We start from the raw sequence: 19,148 nt of genomic DNA, 5'->3' as shown, positions 1-19,148 counted from the left end.
TGACTTAACCAGGTCATTTTTAGCACAGTTCTTCTTCATTCCTTGTGACAGTAGAGAAAACTAATATGTGACTAGAAGAATACTTAGCTAGATAGAAAAAGTATAGGATTACATTTCTCTGAGACTGCATTCTCATTTTATCTGGTCCTTGGGGAAAACATTACTTTTCAGAATCACTTGGACACTTCTCTGCTCTCAAAGAGAAATAACCTCTAGCATTTTTTTCCCAATTTCAGTGAAAATAATAATAGATTAAATATCTCTTTGTTGTACCTGAAAACTTGACATTGGTAGAAAGCTTATGTTCTAAAACACTTCACTATCATTAGTCTCCAATAACTACAGAATGCACAGAGACAGAACCTGGAAGAATGAAGAGTTAGACCATATGTACAAAACTCTTCCCTTTTAAGGTACTTAAACTAATATAATTACCAAGGAAAGAGATCACATTGTTTCATCTACAGGAAAAAAACAGAAAAGTTCTAACCAAAAAATTTTAAAATATCTATTTGATAAAATAAAATTTGAAATCTGCTTAGAGAGTATACCAGAAGGCTGTCAAGTCTAAAGAAGAAATTAAATATCCAAATGTCTGTTTTCAGCTGACATTATACAAAGGAAACAATCATTATGGATACAGGTTCACCCTATACAGCTTGGGATCTAAGGAGATAGCATGTCTGAGTGTGTGCCTCTTTACTGGCAGAGACAAGTAGCTTTGTGAAACCTCACAAATACCAAAATAAAACAAAACAGTGTGGGCCTCTCTACTTCAGTTCCTCACAAATGCAGTTTTTTAGTAGAGAAGGGGAAATGACTATACAATGAAAAATTGAAATTCTGCAAAGTAGCAAAACCGACCCCCTTTACAGATGCTATGCATTTAGAAAGTAATCAAATATATTTCTGCAACTTCATCACCTACGGTCAATTTTTTTTTCCTTTTATTTTTCAGACAATACAGTGGGGTTAAGCCAGTGACACAGACACTCTCATTTTCTCAAGGGTGGAAAACATTTAATAGGGAGCTACTACATCCTGAAACCATTATTGTTCAGCAAACTGCCAATCATAATAGAATTGTTTGCATTAAATGTTTAATTTTATCAATTAGGGTAACTACATAACAATGCTTGCTAGAAATAGACCAAGTGTTTTCTGTATAAAGGCTTAACATAACATGATACCTGACAGTGTAATCCTTGAGTTTTCATTCCCTTCTTAATTTAATTGTAAGAAGTTATAGATCATAGAAAATACAAATTTGAAGAGCACAGAACATTTAAAAGGGAATGATTTCAAGGATAGTGTCCAGTGATGGTTCCAAAATGGAACTAAGCTGGATAAGAGATAGCAAGAGATGGAGAGAGAGCAGGAGGAGAAAGGGAGACATGAGGACTGAAAAGACCTAAGAAAAGACTGGAGAGCTTGGGTCATTTCCTGCAGCAGCACAACATAAATGGAAGGAGCATGAAGCATCTTTGCCATCAAAAAGATAGATTTATAGTCCTGGATGGACAGTGTTCTGTGGGCCTGTGCATGTCACCAGGTAGGGGCCTTTTCCATCCTGCTTTTGGTAACCAGGGCATCCTGCTTTCTGAATTTGGAAATGTAGAGCTTGAAGAAGCGATGGGTTACCAATTTCCCTTCTGTTCAGTTCAGATAATTCAAGCATCAGAAAAATAATTTTGCTAAGTTCTGATAATGTTTGCAGCGGACATTTAATAAATAATGGGTTTTATCTAAAAAGAAGGTAGCAAAAATATAACACAAGGGTGCAGCATTTCTAAGCCACTCATGGGGAGTCGTCGTGCACTCTGGGACTCAGGAACAATTGCATCTGACCCTGATAACGGAATGGGTTAAATGCACCCAAACCTTTCTCTTTAAAGCAAAATAATGAAAATGTGTTTCAGGGGAGATAAATGACTCCCAAGGGCAGGGACAAAAGATACGCTCCTTGGTGAGCTCTGAGTGTTCATTATAAAAGGAAGAGATACTAATCTCTGTAAATCCCTGAAGAAATATACTGGAGAGTAAAGAATGCAGGCATGAGATGAGCTCAGGGAACATTTTCATTTCAGTGAACACCTACTGACAGATAGTAAATCTAGGGATCACCATCTTGCACTGTGGATGTCTTTCTTTCTCCTAAGCCTGGGAAGAGTGTCTTATGCTTCTGGTATAATTGTTTAGTTCCACCTCAGTACAATGGGGTCTTACAAATTCAAAAGAGAGGTTAAAGATGATGAAAAAAATATGATAGTATGAGAAAGAAAAATTATTTTTAATGAACCTATTTTCTTTCAGTGAAACTCATAGTTGTTTTCTAATTCATCATGCCATATGGAAATGTTTCAATATTCTGAATTGTCTTATTATGAAAAAGAAATTTCATTTTATTTATTCCTTTATTGTGGACTTCCTGTTTTAACAGGAAAATGATATACATACTATCGTTTTCAAAAGAAAAAATGAGAGATCTTATGAAGCAATAGAGAAAAATAATGTCATGTCATTTTGAGTGAAAAGACTTGGTAGCCAAAGTCTATTAAAAGATACATGAGATGACTTTTTCCAGTGAGTTTGTGGTAATAAAAGGTAATTTGACTTAAATTCATCTTTTACACATAGACAAATTTTAAATAAACTATTAGCATAAATATCTTAACCTCTTAATAAATGTATTATATTTACTTCCCTTTCCTTAAAGAAATTTAAGATCTACATAGTACTTTAATTATACTTAATACAGTTAATATTCATTTTTCTAACTGTGATGCTCATAAATTAATGTGACTATATTAAAGAGGAAACATAATTGTAACAACAGTTGGTTGGATATCTTATAAATAGGATCTAACTTTGACCTACCTAAGAATAAAATTCTCATCAATCTCATTATAATAGCAGAATCCTGACACTAACCAACATGATTACATTATTACACGTACTCATCAGCACAGTGCCAACGATGGTAATGTCTCCAAATATGTTTAGATAATCTCCAAAGCAGCTGTTTCATCTCAACTACAACATAAAAGAATTTCTTTTTGTTTTGGTGCTGGGGATGTGAACCCTCGTGCACACTAGGCAACCAGTCTGTGACTGAGTTCAACTCCCAGCCCAAACTGTTTTTACACTAATCATGGTAGTTCAAGCTTACTAGTTCTAGCAATCAAAATATATAACTTGAGAAATATTGAAGTAAGTATTTAAAAAGCCTGAAAACATTTTATTGGTTCAAACTGGATACATATTTCATAAGTTTGATGTCAATATAAATTTTCCCTGCCAATCATCACAAGCCATTATGTATATATTTTAATTTGTTCCTACTGTGTTAAACATAATATTAAAAAAAAAAAAAAAAAAAAAAACCTTTTGACTGATCCTACTTGTAGACACTTTCCGGGACTTCAATACAAATGCTTGCCTTTTATTAATGACATGGTAAACATATTGCTTTATTAGCTAAAAAGGATCAGGTAATATGTTTCAATGATTTACTATGCAAATTTCTCACATTAATTAAATGCAAATGTGGCAAAGCATTTGCTATCTTTACTAGTTAATGCTCATTTATGTGTTTCACATTAACTTTCTGCCATGTCACATTATTTCAAACATCTAATGATTCCACTGTGATCCAAAAGTTTGCAAACCTTTGTTGCAATTTGCTTAAATATCCAACTTAGTTTTGACAGTCTTACCTATTCTAAATTAGAAATGATGTCATAAAATGATTTATGCACTTAGTTTTATATCCTTTCCCAATTTTTGTTTAATAGGCCAAATTCAAAGTTAAAGAAATTTAGTAAGTGTTATGAAGTCTTGAGTTGTTTCTAGTTATTTTAAAGAATATTTTACCCTGCTGTAGTGATTTGATTATTTAAAAGATAAGCTTCTTTCTGCACTTATTCTTTGATTTATCTAAAAAATTCTGCTGGACGCACATGTCAGCAACTTATTTAGGTAATGGGAACAGACATATAGTAAGACACGTTTTTGGATTTTGAGAACTATAAGGGGGAAATGATTCATAAGTAGAAAACACATAAGCTATTCAGAAAGAAAGAGAACAGAAATAGAAAACTGTGAAGCCATGTAGAATAGATGTATGATAGAGTTTTGTGAAGTAAAAAAGGAGGGAATGAAACACTGTCTATGTTTACTTAAGTTTGTTTGTTTCCGCATAAGCTGATAAACTTTGACTCCTAAGACTGAAAAAGTAGAACAAACCCTGTAACCTACCTGCCAGTCAGGGGGGTGGAAAAAAAAAAAAAAACAACTATTTTTTTCAAGAATGTGCTGTCTCCAGAGAATATCGGATCCCACCATCCATTCATTCCATTTCTCCAGATTGGTTATTTCAGATCCGTTTATTCCAGTTTAGGACAGAAATTCCTTTCTGCCTGACCTTTGATATGCTGACAGATCTTAATGATCAGAATGTTCTCTTTAATCTAACAACTCCCTTGCCTGAGTGAGGTAATTCCTTTAACCCTATAACAATCATGCTTTTGGACAAAATCACTCCTTACTGAAGTCTGCATTTGTTTTGTATTTGACAGGCTGACTCTTCAGTTACTGTGGTTGCTAGTGCTAACATGCAAGTACAACCTGTCTCTGCCACTCCTTGGAGACATGGTTACACAGCAGTATGATTAACAGCATTTCAGCTAAGCAAATTGGAGGCTGTTGTAATTAACTCGTACAGCATGAGGGGGGAGTTTTAAAACAATGACAATTTAAGAAAGATACACAGACAATGAAATCAGAAACCTAAACACGGGAAGAATTTTAGTTCTAAAGTTGATATGCTAGATTTTGTTTTTATGATATACTATGCTCTATTTTAATAATTTTACAATTTACTCTCCAGGGTAATAAAAGTAGAAAGGAATATATGCAAAGAAGAAGCATAATTTTAATACCCTATTTTACATTTAAGTTTATAAATAAAAAGCTTTTAAAATTACTTAGTTTCCTCTTCAAAATAACAAAGATGGGAAAATATGATATTGATCTAAAATCACCCTTTACTTAATAGATATTAGGAGAAACTGTGCTATTTTCCTTGCTGTTCAAAGATCACACTAAAATATTCATAGGTATAGTAGACATATATAACATTTGGATATATAAAGTCTGCACAGATGCAGTGATATCAGATAATCTGACATGATACTAATAGAAAATACAATAAAAGTCAGCAACATGAATGAGTAATCATTCAGTATAATTGTATAGAACACTAAGTTGATAAGTGTAGAATATAAACCTAACACTTGAATTAAATATGTATAGAAATGATCACATTTTGAAAGATATGATGTAAACACTTTAAATTAGAATTCTAAGAATTATAACTCCAGTATAATTAACTTAGAGAATACAAAAATAAGGAGAATATGGTTTATTTATTATTTCTTAATTTAAATTTATTCTATTTAGGTTGGCAAACATACTTTATTGCATAACAGAAAAAAGAGTCTTTCATATTATAGAAATAGAAAATATAAAATAAAATAATATATTATCTAGATGAGCAGTAGAAGGCAGTAAGATGGCAAATGACATATTTGGTACATTTATATCAAAATAAAATATCTAAACTATAAATAAAAACAAAGTCACTTAGATTGGTTTTAAAGTTATAAATATTCATTCCACAGTAAACACTTAACTAACACAAAATTTAAAAATTGCTAAAATGATGACTAGCTATATATAATTTTAAAGTGAGACAAATGATTAACAAAATGGTCAAAAAATATAAACTAATTTTATTCATAACAAAAACATTAAATAGGCAAAAGACTATTCTGGTTTACCTGCAAGTCATAGCTATTATGTAAGTGGCAAACCCATGTATTTATAACACAAATATGTATAAAACCAAATGTATAAATCAGAAAAGTTTCTAATTATCAGGAAAGACTGTTAATAGCAAATAATCTAATATACTTTAATGCACAGACCATAATATACCTTTAAATAAAACCTGGAAAAGCTGTTTTCTAGATACAACTGCAATAACAACAGAATTATAAATTACATAGTACAAAAATAAGTTAAAATACATTGATTTATTAAGAAAGGAACAAATAGCCCCAAAGACTATATATAAAATAGCATAGTTAATAAAAATGTAGTAAATATTTTGAACTAAAGTTATCTGAATAATCTACATCTATATAGCTGAATCTGTGTTAAAGACCTTGACTGAATAGAACATTGTGACTATGGAGAAATGGAATGTTGAGGGATAGAAGTAAAAATTAGCTTGGGCTCTGTTTCTGCCTTATATTTTTTGAAGTACTAGGGATTCAACCCAGGACCTTATGCATGGTAGGCAAATAACCTACCACTGAGCCATATCCAAAATACTGTGAGTCAAGTCCCAAGTCCTTAGCTTTGGCTCTTTAGGACCTTTGATAGACAATTACCTTAAATTTTGTAACTAACCTAAAGTTCTCCTGATAGCTAAATTCCTATCATTAGGAATTTATCATTAACCTTAGAAGATCTCTAGCCTCCACCAACCCCAAGCTAAGAATATGATAGATGTAAAACCCATAAAATAGGTTATTTCACCAGGCTAAAGCTCACTTATTTAATTGATATTTACACCTCTGTAATTAGTAATTCTCCTAATTTATGTTGACTTTCTTTTGTTCTGTGACTGTAAAAGTTCATGTGGTGTCTTCCATGGTGAAAATCATTCAAGGTAACTGGAATCTGTATTTCTAGGCCATGCTCACTCATATTTGGTTCACAAAATACATAATTTTCTTATTTACTTTGCAGCAGAGTTGTTATTTTAATAATAATATCATGATATCTGCTCTAAATTAAGTTTAAAAAAATTTCATAGGATAGCTATTTTTCAAAACAGGTGATTTATGCACATACACAAACTGTTTTCAAATAATTTTAAATAGTTGGGTAACCATCAAATTCATATATGGTTCTAGTATTTATCAGATTTTATATACTGACAAATGTTTTAAAGAGTAGTAATAAAATAAGTTCTCTGTTAATAGTAGTTGTAAAATTTCCAAGAATATTATGTGGTTGCTATGATTTGAACATTTGTTTTCTCCCCAAATTTTCATGTTGAAAGCCTACCCACAAATACATTGATATTAGGAGGATGGATCTTTGTGAAGGGTTTAGTCTTTATGAATGGGACTAGTATCTTTATTAAAAGGATCATAAAGCACTATTTTACTCTTTCCTTTACCATGCAAAGACACAATAAGAAGTCATCAGTCTTCAACCAGGAAGAGGCCCTCACCAATAACTGACCTTCCTGTGCCTTGACCTTGAGCTTATAGCCTCTAGAATGGTGAGAATTTCCTTTTGTTTATAAGGCATAACATTATAGTATATATAATTTTAGAAGTTCTTTGTTTCTTTCTGATTAATTCTGCCCCTAACGTTCTCAATTATATGTTCAACTTCATTTACTGTGTTGTTTAGCTCTAAGTTTCTATTTGGTTCTTTTGAAGATATCTATCTGTGCTGAATTTTTCATTCATACCATAAATTATATTCCTAATTTTGTTGGATTTTCTTTTTGCCTTCTCTTGTAACTCATTCGCGTTGCTTAAAAACATCCTGTTAATTGTTTTGTCTGGCAGTTTGAATTTTTCCCCCCTTTGGAGTCTGTTCCCACAGTTATTGTGTTCCTTCTGAGGTGTCATGTTACCTTGTTATTTCATACTTTTTTTGTTCCTATTCTAGTATGTGTACATCTCCTGTTGTCTTTAAAAATGCTGTAGTGTGACTTTTGTAACAAAAGGCTTTGTGCTGGTGATAAGTCCTAGAGGGTTGGTTGGATATGCTATATTGACTATTATTCCATGTAGATTCCTTAGTTAGTATATACCTAGTTTCTTCAGCTAAAATGAACATTAAGGATATCTTTAGATGTCTGGGTGACCTTGGTCTCAGGGGATGTGGAACTGTACCACCAGCAGGGAGGTGGCTTCCTTGGGTGGAGTGGCTTTGGGCATGGCAGAATTTATTATAAGTGTATGGCACTCATACATGTCTATGGGTTGTATGAAGGAGAACATCATCCCTTTCTTACTGGTTAATTGAAACTGCCAGGTAAATTACGTATAACCACTCAAAAATCCTAAAGTAATTAACCTCCTGAATGGACATTCCACATCTCTCCACCACCACTATTCTTTAATCCTCATGCACACACACTCATTACCATCAAAGACTATTAGCTCACGTCTTTATATAACCAGCCCTAGCTAACAGCGGAGATTGGCACTGTGAAATAGAAATATTGCTTTGAAGTCCTGTTGTTTTGGCATTTTCCAGGATATCTTAAAATGTCAGTGTTGTATATATGTTCAAATATTGTTGTTTGTCGAGTTCCCCAGGGCTCCAAAAGTGAGATAGAATGAGTCCAGATTTGACTAGTGACTGTGAAAGTGGCATAAAGTTTACCAGTTGGGTCTTGAGTCCCATTAGTTAAAGTCACATGATTAGTTTCTCAGTTGTCAACTCTTATCATTGTCCTTTCCTGAAGCCCACAAGGTTTGTCAACACAGATGGACCCAAGAATTCAATGAAGCTGTTCCTCAGTTTCAATGTGTGTCCCTCCCACACACACCCTCTGGTGGATGGGCACTCCAGGATTCCATACCCTCATTTGCTTATTCATCTTGATCTGATTTTGTTCTGTATACAAATGAATGACTTGGAAACTCTCAGCATGGCTGCCAGTGAAGTAAATCAAAGGGCTTCCTAGGCCTCAATCCAACTTAGGTCTTTAAAAGCAAAAATTGGACTGCTTTCTCTTATTCTACCAGGATAGGAAGGATACAGCACTATTTCCAACCACTTCCCTAATTTAACTCCCTTCAGAGTTGTCATTGTTTTGTTAAAAATAGTAAGCTGAATAAAGAAGATTACATAGTCTTAGCATCTCTAGGAAACCATCACAGGTTGAAAATGGAGTCAGAAGTGTTATTTTTAGCCCATATACTACAGCAAGAGATTAGCACTTTTGAAATTAGATTCTACAAAAACTGACTCATGAGGTTACTGAAATTCTTTATAGACCTGAAGATACATAAATATATGCACATACTCAGATGAAAGTCCATACATTCTTTGTTAGGAAAGTCATTTGGGGCATGATTCATATATCAAATATTTAATAAAAAGGCTAGCAAATTCAAGGTCGTTAATAAAACTTTAATAAAATTTATGAGACAAGGAAACTGAAAGCAAAATATTTCCTTAGGAACTGTTCTGTTTGGTTTTATCTTGTTTACAATATACAAGTTTTTTTAAGAATGCAGGGAGTATGATATCTTCTAAGGCTATCTTGGTGTTTTCTCCATTAAGCTCCTTGTCTTAAAAAAAAAATCTTGAATCTATATTAATCTTTGTAATTTTCTGAGTATCTGTATAACATATTTTTCTCAAGATTGCAGTGAGGTCGCTGTTTCCAAGAGCTCTTCAATTCTGAAATATAAGAAGTGTTTTTCCCAGCATTGAAATCCAAAGGCTCACCTAGACACAATGGGGTGAGCAGAACATATAAAAATCTCTCATGACAAATCTGAATTCTGCTTTTCCCAACCATATGAAGCCTATTGGAAGAAAATTCCAAGCAATTTGGCAACTCGAAGCAAAATATAGACTTTGATATTGCACCATTCTTCTTAGGAGAGTAAGCCATGTGATGTTGCAGGAAGGCAGATTTTAGTGCCGAATTTCTGATTATATCACCCCAAAAGTTATTCCATGCATATCAGGCAAGAATGAAACCTCAAAAATAAATATATAAGAAAGAAAGAAATTTGGACTTAATAAGGCTGGATCATATTTGCATGCTTATGCATTTTTACCACCCATCACACCTTCTTGTTTCTTCCTTGCTCTGATTGGAAGCATGTGCTTTCATTATTCATTTTGGCATAATAAGTTATTACTTAATAACAATTCAGTCAATTTACTTAGAACAAGAAATTCACCTAAGGACTCTTGTCTTAGGGATGCTTTCAAAAAAAAAAAAAAAAAAAAAAAGTAAGTGTGCATTTTGTACCATAGAGTATCCCCAGAGTTTCTTAGAATTCTTGCAACTGATGCTGGAAGCTTTGAAATAAAGCAGAAGGCAGAAGGTCTGTGGTTTGTGACCCTTCCCAAAGTAGATAAAAGTTGATAGTCATTGAATGCAAATAAACAACTATGCATCATTGAATTTTTTCCTGTCACTAAAATGCTAATAGTTCTCAAGGAATTGTGAGTCCCTTTTTCTATAATCCAGGAAAAATAAGAAATTTAAAGACTTAAAATTTAAAGCACATATAATTTCTGATAAAGAACCATAGTACTTACAAGGCTCTCAACTTAAAAACACAAAAAGAGAAACCATCATTTTCCATAGCATTTGGAAACTTTCCATAGGTTGGAAACTTTACTATCAGAGCTCATCCGTTCTCAGACATTTCTAGGTTTTTAATACTTAGCCAAAATGAGATTGGGGTGCCTCTTACAGTTGTTGTCTCAGTGATTTTGTTCCTGCCTAACAACTGATGGCATCTTGATTCTGGTAAAATAATGTAAATGTAAAGGTGAAATGAAGAAAAAAGAAAGGAAAAGCTGATGGATAATAACTACTGGGTGTTTTGTCATCCCTTGTTTATTTTGGTAAATTAAGGTGAAAGATAAATCAAAAGTTTCTAGCTTAAGTTAGGTAAAAATCAGAGAAGAGAAAAAAGGAGTTAATACTTCTCTGACATCTGTAATTTCTAAAACCACTAAGATCATTTTTATTAAAATTCATTTTATTAAAATTTATATTAAATTATATAATTAATATTAAATAATTTAATCTATATTAAATCTTATTTAAATTGACTATTAAATTGTATTAATTGAAATAAAATTTAATAAATTTTTAAATAAAATCATACTATAATTAATATAAATTAATAAACAATATCAATGAAATACTATTAATAAATTTAAACAATATTAATTAATACAAATAAATTTAAATTAGATTGATTTATATTAAATTATAATATGATTTATATTAAAAATTAAATTTTATTTAAATGAATTTTAATAAAAGTGTTCTTCCTGGTTTTAGAAACTACAGGTGTCAGAGAAGTATGTGCTATGCAATCTGCTTTTTCTCTTCTCTGATTTCACCTACTTAAGCTAGAAACTTTTGATTCATCTTTTACCTTAATTTACAAAAAGGTTGTAACTACTCCTTTTTAAAAGCCTTTCATCTTTCAAAAATTGATGTTACCTTCTTTCTCTCCCCAAATGTTTTTGATCAAATGTTTTAAAAAATGTCTTTAGAAGCATTATTGTGGAGCCCCCAAAAGAATGTAAATAAACACTCCAGATGTTTAATGATACATACTTACTAACTTTTCCATTGGCAATGGATCATGTGATTCCACTTTGGGGTTGTCTCATGAAAATACTCTTCCTTCTGGACATATTTAACATCTAGAAAACTGAATTAATGTGAAGTGACTTTTCTATACAAAATGGAAATAAGTAACATGGATAAGGGTCATAGAATTTGGATTCAAAGTATCTTAGAATTTATCCAAGTAAAATCACGTTCAGGCTTTCCCCGTTCTAATTTTCTTTTACTAGTTGAACAAGGTTTTCTTTTATCAAATAAAATTTCACAACTTTTTGCAATATCATATTGGGTCTTCATATACTCTAAATCTGAGATATATATACTTTTCTTAAGTGTTGGATCTTTCTTCTTCCTTGTTAATTAATTGTATCATTTTTATCTTAATGCCATTAAATTTATCAAATATAATCATTAACAAAAGAGGTTGGAGCTAATGGTTCACTAATGCTGCTCTGTACAGTTGCTCACAAAAGTACATCAGAATTGAAGACTGGTGATGATTAGCTGCTACATTGGAACAAAATTTTATAAACAAAAAGTCCTACAGCAAACAAAACAAATTTTTAAAAAAGTGCTATAACAAAAAAACACAACAACAACAACAAAAATACCTATTAGCTGTATAACTATATATATCAGCTGTTTTTCTTTCTCTTTTTGTCTACAAATGCATGAGTTCTTTTCCAAAAGGCCACTCTGTAAAAAAAACACAAGGTGTTTATAAAGTCTTCTTTAGAGTGCTAAATCTTCTCTGGTTGAGAATGCCTTTGCTTTAGAAGGTGCTCTAGTACTACCGTGGCACTACTGTCCGGGGACACTGGCAATGATGTAAATGTAGGCATGAAATCTGCAATGGGTTTAAAAAGAGGATGCCCAGGTCCACCAAGTCCAACCCCAGCTAGGTTACTAAGAGGCACAGCTGCCGAACGGGGAACCAAGAATGGATTCCTGTTGGTGCTTCTGCCACCTCTGAATTTGGCTGCATCTTTAACACTTCCTGGTACATTTCCACCTTGCTCTCTCCTTCCTGGTGAGTCTGGACAGTCCATGGCATGAGCAGAGAGTTTGGGTGGTGGGGCAGAGGGATGAGATTCCATTTCCAGAAATTTGACAAAGAGTTCTGAAAAAGAACTATTAAGCATAGGTTGTTGAGTTGGTCTCAAAGGTATGTTGGGGATACTTTTCGGTGCCCCTCCAAGCCAACTAGTCATCCACTTAGTAACACCACCGGAATCTTCACTCAACAACTGCTCCATTTCCTCCTTTGGAACGTCCAGGATGCTTCCCATTAACTGTAAGGCTTCTCGGCGTTTACCTTTAGGTGTATGGAAATGACCAATAAAAAGGTTTCTCATGAGGACTTTGTCCACTTTTCCTTCTGGGCTGTTTGCCAAAGTCGACAATTTCTTTTGTGCCTTGTGCAACATTTCTTTTCCGAGCTCGTTTTGTCTTTTAAGTTCTTGGATCTGTTGTTCCTTCCGATCTACCTCTTCTCTAAGTCTGGAAGCAGAATGCAACATAGCATTTGCTTCATCCAGACGTTCCTGCAATGATGATACTTGTCCTTCTAGTTTTTCTGCCTTGTTCTTCCATTCTGCTATCAACTGTTTTTCTTTTGCTAACTCAGCAGAATACATTGCTTTTTCTTCTTCTTGGAAATGTTCTAGAACCCTTTGCAGGTTAGTTGATGACAGGGCATACTGCCTTACTCGTGCCTGGGAGAGCGAAAGCTGCAGTGCATTCTCATCCCTCTGTTGAGAGACCATCTTCAACTGTTCCTGCAGTGACTCTATCTGCACGCTGGCTTGATGACTTGCCTTGGAAGATGAAACTAGCTTTTCCTCCAAAAGCGTGACTTCCTTTCTCAGTTTAGTCTCTTGGTCTTCTGCAGCCAAAATGTCCTGGGTGTAAGACTCTTCTGATTCCAAGAGATGGCTGCGTAGCCTTTCTAGCTCCCGGTTCAAGCGTAGTTCTTTGTCACGGTACTGTTGGACCTCCTGCTGGAGAGTACTGTTTTCCATCTGTTCTTGTTTTAGTGCTACGATGACTTGGTCTCGTTCTTGCTGAAACACAACTGTCTTCTCCTGCAGTGAAGCAACTACATTTGAAAGCTGACTTAATTCCCCAGCTTCTCCCTCTTCTTTTTCTTGTAATAGTTGCTCAAAAGCAAGAGCTTTCTCCTTCATTGACTCACACTCCAATTCTTTTTCTCCCAGCCTCACAGAGAACTTCGAGTTTGTCTCTTGTAGTGCTTGACACTCCCTTTCCTTTTCTTTGGATGCTACCCTCAATTTTTCATTTTCCCCTTTTAATTTAGAAAAGTCCACTTCGAAAATCAATATTCTGTCCTTTAGGTCTGATACTGTTTGCTTCAACAACTCCTTTTCGTTCCATAGGTCACGTTGTTCACTTCCACTTTCTCTATTGAGGCTTTTTACATTTGTTTCTTGAAAAATATCAGAATTCTCTGTTTGAGCATTGAGTCTTTCTCCAGGCAACTGGGCTTGTACTTGTTCAATCGTTTTCTGCAAGTTCTTAATTTCCTCATCTTTTTCTAAAATTAACTGGATATGCGCAGCATTCATCTGCTCATGTTGGTATTTAAGGTCATCCATTTCCTTCTTCTGCTCCTGTAAAGACTGAAGGAGTCGCATTTTACGCTTGTTTTGATTTGTAATTATCTTTTGATGGTGTTTAATTTCATCTTCCAGATGATTTTTGACTATTTTCAGTTGAGATATCTCTGATTCTAGTTCTGGGATACCATCAAGGGTTTTAGGCTCAGCCACAGGGACAGCTCGATTCTGCTGTTCCTTAAGGCTCTCCAATTCTTCTTGCAGATGGTTGTTTTCTGCTGTCATGGAGCCAAGACTTCTGTCCTTTTCTTCTATGGTTTGCCTTAAAGTTTCATTTTCTCTTAAGGCCTGAGAACACTCATCTAAATCCTTTTGTAGTTCTGAACATTTTTCTTCGAGTTTTTCAATAAAAACTTCTTTCTCCTTTATAAGTTGTATCAATTGCTTCTGTTCTTCGACATGAGGTGCCAGAATTTCCTCAGTTTCTTTTGGATCAGTAGTCATTGGCTCAATATTCTTTTTGAGTCCTGCGATTCCAAAGTCCTTCTCTTGCTTGAGTTGAACTACACAATCAGGTTTCAGCTGTAAGGCAGAGGTATTCAAATGACATGCATTGGAGAGTTCCTGAATAGTCTGCCTGTGATTCTTTGCTTCTTCCAACGGTCTTGTTTCTGCCTGGTGCAGTTCGGCTTCTATCTCTTCTTTGTCTCTTATTAGAGTCTCCTTGACAGTGTCTTTTTCTTGAGACACTTGATTGTTAGCAGCAATAGATGCTTCCAACTTACATCTTACATCTTTACATGCTAAAATCAAAATTTCATTCTCCCTTTTGAGTTCAACAGCAACTTTCTTTAAATTTTCATTGAGCTCTTTTACTTCTGAAAGATTTTGCCTTAAGTTGCTAACTTCAGCTTCCCTTTCTTTAAGCAAGTCATTCTTCACATTACTGTTAGAGTCTTCATTCAGAGAACTTTGGAACTTACCCTGACATCCAGACAGCTCACCTTCAGTTTGTCTAATGTGTTCCTTAAGCTCAAGGTTTTCCTGCTGGACGTTGAAGCTATTTTGTTGGGACTTATTCAGCTGATCTACTAAATCTTCTACTTTATCTTCAAGCTTCTGCTTGGTTAAATGCAAATCACTGAGGCTCTGTGCACTCAGAGTTAACTTCTCCTTCTGCACATGCAACTCTTTGGAGAGGTTCATTTTATCATCCTCAAGTTGATGGACTCTCTTTTTTTCATCATCTAGATCTTGTCTCAATTTCTGGATGACAAGGTCTCCTTCGTTTCGTTGTTTTGATAGCTCATCTTTTATCAAAATCATGTGTTTTGTAGCTTCCTGATTCTGATGGTCCAGTTCTTCTAACTCACCTAACAGCATTTTCTTTTCATGGATACTCTGATTCAGTTCTTCCTCCTTTGCCTTCAAGTGAAGTTTTAAGTCATGTAATTGGACATTCACATTCATGTCTGTTGAAGCTGTGTTTTTAATTACTTGAGAGTCACAGCTCAATTTTGACAGTGTTATCTGAAGTTCCTCCTTTTCTTGACTCAATGATGACTTCTCTTTTTCTAAAGCTTCCACATGCATTTTAAGTTTCAGATTGTCTTCAGCAAGACTCTGATCCTGGTTTAAACCATGTAGTCTCATTATTTCCTTTTCAGCATCAGACAGAGCTCGTTGTAGCCTCAACACTTCTTCCATTGATGAAGAATTTTGTGGAAGGATTGTTCCCTTTTCTGCCAAAGTAGCACTCTGCTCCAAAACTGACATTTCATGCTGATGATCATCTATGTCTGGACTTGGGTTTTGTTCAAGAGTCTTGATAGTATTTTGCAGTTTGACGATTTCACTGGGGTCAGAATTCTGTGTTCCCTGAGCCTCAGCAATATGCCTCGAATGGCCAACTTTAGATTCAAGTTTTGAAGCTTCGATTGACAATCTGTTTATTTCTTGGTGGGACGAAATTAGGTCACTAAAGTCCATGTCAGCATCAGAAAAGGCTGAAAAATCACTACTGATCCGGGAACCAAGTGGAGCCAGTGCAGTGGTTGTTGGTACACCACAAGCTCCTGAACCTACCCATTGAGCAGCTGCCTGGAGGTTGAACACTTGATCTTGCAGTGCCATCTGTCTTGCTTTCAGATGGCTGGCCTCTACCTCCTTCTGTTGCAGTTGATTTCCGTAACTTGCACACTGATGATTTATTTGCAGCTCTGATGCTTCATGTTTTTCTTCCAGATCAGTACAATACTTTTGAAGTCTTTCATTCTCCGATCTTAATGGAGAATCAGTAGCTTCCACTTCCTTTCTCCCACAATCAGGTAAACCTGCTTCTATGTCTCCTATGACATCCAGAAGCATTTCCCTGGTGAAGCTGGATATATGGTCGGTGAGGGAAGGCAAGCTGTTCCCCACCTGACCCAAGAAATGGCCCAAGCCTGAGCCCAGGCCTCCAAACCAGGACGACATCGCGGCCACTTTAGTGAGCCAGCGGACCAGCTCTGAAAACCGCGTCCAGCACCATCCACTTCTCTCCTCAGAATGTCCTCAAGCGTTGCTGGGGTCAATTATGACTCAAGAAAGAGCTCAGAATTCTGAGAAGCGCAGGCTCCGCCAGCACCAACCGTCTTGTTCTGCCTGTAAAACCAGAGCCCTCTCATGGTCTTTGACCAGGGACTGGCAGCCAGTGTCACAGTCACCCCTCACGCCCCACCCACCAGGGGCCTCTGCTTCTTCCCTGGACTTTCCTGTCAGCCATTGGCTCCCAGGATTGGGGAGGGCTGGCTGGGAGGAGCTAGAGATACAGGAAAGTGTTCTAGTTTGAATCCAAAGGCAGTGTGCTCCGGAACCAGGAAGAATCAACCTTATAGATGAAATCCACAGGTACTTCACTGGAGAGTTCCCTCTTGTCTGGGAGAGGTGGACTTTTTGTTGCATTCAGGCCAGTTGCATTTCGTTGACAAGGTGAGGTCTCGCTCCATTACAGAGTGCAATCTAATGAACTAAAAGTCCCCAATTTAATAGTAAATCTCACCCCATGACACCAGCACAGACACACCCAGAATCATATTTGGCCAAATATCTGGGCATCATAGCCCAGACAAGTAACATAAAATTAACCACCACAATGTCTTAATCATTCTCAGAATTCAAATGATAATATTGATGAAATGTCACTAAAGAACCATTTTTACCCTTTCCAAAAATAAATTTTTGCTCTTAATCTATAAGTTTTTGAGTTCATTTTAATATTATATGGTCCTTGTAAGATTTTATTTAAGCTTATTTAATTGGGCAAAAATTCCACTTAAATTTCACTTAAGAAACTTTTTGAGCCAATAACTTGGTGTTCACTTCACCTGTTGTTGTTTATCAGTGCAAAATATCATCCAGGTCTAAACCATACAGAGTGAAATAAAAACTTGAAAACTTTTCAACTATGCAGTAACAATCCTAAATTGGAATCCCATCCCTAGAATTAAGGATCAGAAGGAGATAATGTAAGACCCTGCTTTCCAAATTGTTTAAATTCCAACAAGTTCATGAAGAGGCAGCTTTGTAGAGTTGGGGGACAAAGCAAAGACATGAAGCACGTGGGCTGTAACAGACATACTATTTAGGACCAAAGCAATTTTGGAGCTGAACCAACATGATGTATTTATGAAACCTCTCACAGGCGTGAGTTGAAGTGTAAATGAGAACATAATGTGTAGTTCTCACCCTATGGCTGACACAGAGAAAGTGGTCAACAAATAGAGCCTGCTGCCACTTTGTTCATATTTGCTTTTGGTTTTGTTTACAATTATTTTTCTTATTACCCTTGAGAAGAGGTTTGGATTTGCTCCCATAAATCTCTTCCCCAAAGCACATATTCAGGACACTCTTTTCCTTGAGCTGTTCTTTCTATATGTCTGTTCAGGGACCAAATACTCAAGATGGGAAAAATAAAATTTAAAACAAGGAAGAATTTGAGAAAAATTAATGGTTAAAGTGATTCTAAGGTTTATATCCATCACCTCATAAAGTTTCTTGCCATCAAAAAAAGAGCAAGGAAATAGAATTCCTCAGATTGCTATCAGAAACTAGTGACTACATTTGTGTCTTGTGCTAGAAAAGGAAATCTTCTTTGTTCTTCTTATTCATCTTCAAATCTGAGAGAAAAATCAGGCCTGTATTATTCAATCCTTCCATAAAACACTAATATAAAACTTTAAACCCCTTATAGTATTGCTGAAGTGGAGAATCCACTCTGTCCCCCAGCTATGTCTACTGTTGAAGAAGCCATCAACAATACCAAGTATCCTTTTCTCCCTTTGGACCATTCCTCGTGTGTGTGTGTGTGTGTGTGTGTGTGTGTGTGTGCATGCGCGCATTAGTAGGCTTTCATCACTTATACAACATATCTGAGAAAAATAAATGAGTAAATATTTATTTTAGTTCAATTTCAGGCTCCATTGCTATGGTCTGAAGTGAGGCAGAATACCATGGCAGAGAGCCTGGCTTCAAAACAGAGCTGCTCATCTCTTAGAGATCAGCAAGATGATGAGGGGAAGAAAGGACTGAGGAATACCATGTACCCGTCTAGGGAATCAACTCCAATGACCTACCCTCCAACTAGTCCCTACCACGTACAGTTTGTACCAACTCCCAATAATCCTGTCAAATCATGAACCCATCAGTGCATTGATTCACAGTTGAGGTTAGAGCTCAGGATTCAATTTGCCTTTCTGTAGAGTCCATGCTGAATGCCATTACATTGGGGTCCAAGCTTTCAACACATAACCTTTGGGCAACATTCCAGATCCAAATTATAGCAGGGTGCCTCTATGTCTTTAGGTGTTTTGTGTTTGCTTAAGTTTTGAATCACAAATAATGATCCTTTTTTTTTCAGTGTAAGATCTATCACACTTTGCTTGAATCTGGTTACAGTGGTTGTTGCTCCTCTTGTTGAAGGACATTTCTGATCACTCAGATTCAGTCTTTTAACATGGTTTATTCTGACCACAGCTGTTTGTCATTTTATATTTCTATCTGTGAGGTATACCTACCTACTGTATTCAAAACTGACCATTCAAATAAAAGCATTTCTCTTCTTCTAAATATGTTTGGAATATTCCTGGAAACTATGGGGGATA

The 19,148-nt window shown here is 35.3% G+C and overlaps 1 protein-coding gene across 1 annotated transcript in view; it reads right to left on the bottom strand.

Annotated features, from left to right (window-relative positions):
- Positions 1 to 12,171: 12,171 nt before the first annotated feature.
- The window catches only part of LOC143407760 (uncharacterized), a 29,186-nt gene continuing 22,209 nt past the window's right edge, over positions 12,172 to 19,148 (bottom strand). The window contains exons 4-5 of the mRNA XM_077110329.1: positions 16,638 to 16,807; positions 12,172 to 16,514 (exon numbers count right to left, since the gene is read on the bottom strand). Coding sequence (XP_076966444.1) covers positions 12,172 to 16,514; positions 16,638 to 16,807 — 4,513 coding nt within the window. The remainder of the gene's footprint in view (positions 16,515 to 16,637; positions 16,808 to 19,148) is intronic.

This window comes from Callospermophilus lateralis, chromosome 10 (genome assembly GCF_048772815.1).
Source record: "Callospermophilus lateralis isolate mCalLat2 chromosome 10, mCalLat2.hap1, whole genome shotgun sequence".
Classification (NCBI taxonomy): Eukaryota; Metazoa; Chordata; class Mammalia; order Rodentia; family Sciuridae; genus Callospermophilus; species Callospermophilus lateralis.
Note: the sequence above shows the minus strand (reverse complement) of the source record. Positions and strands in the feature narration are given on the sequence as shown.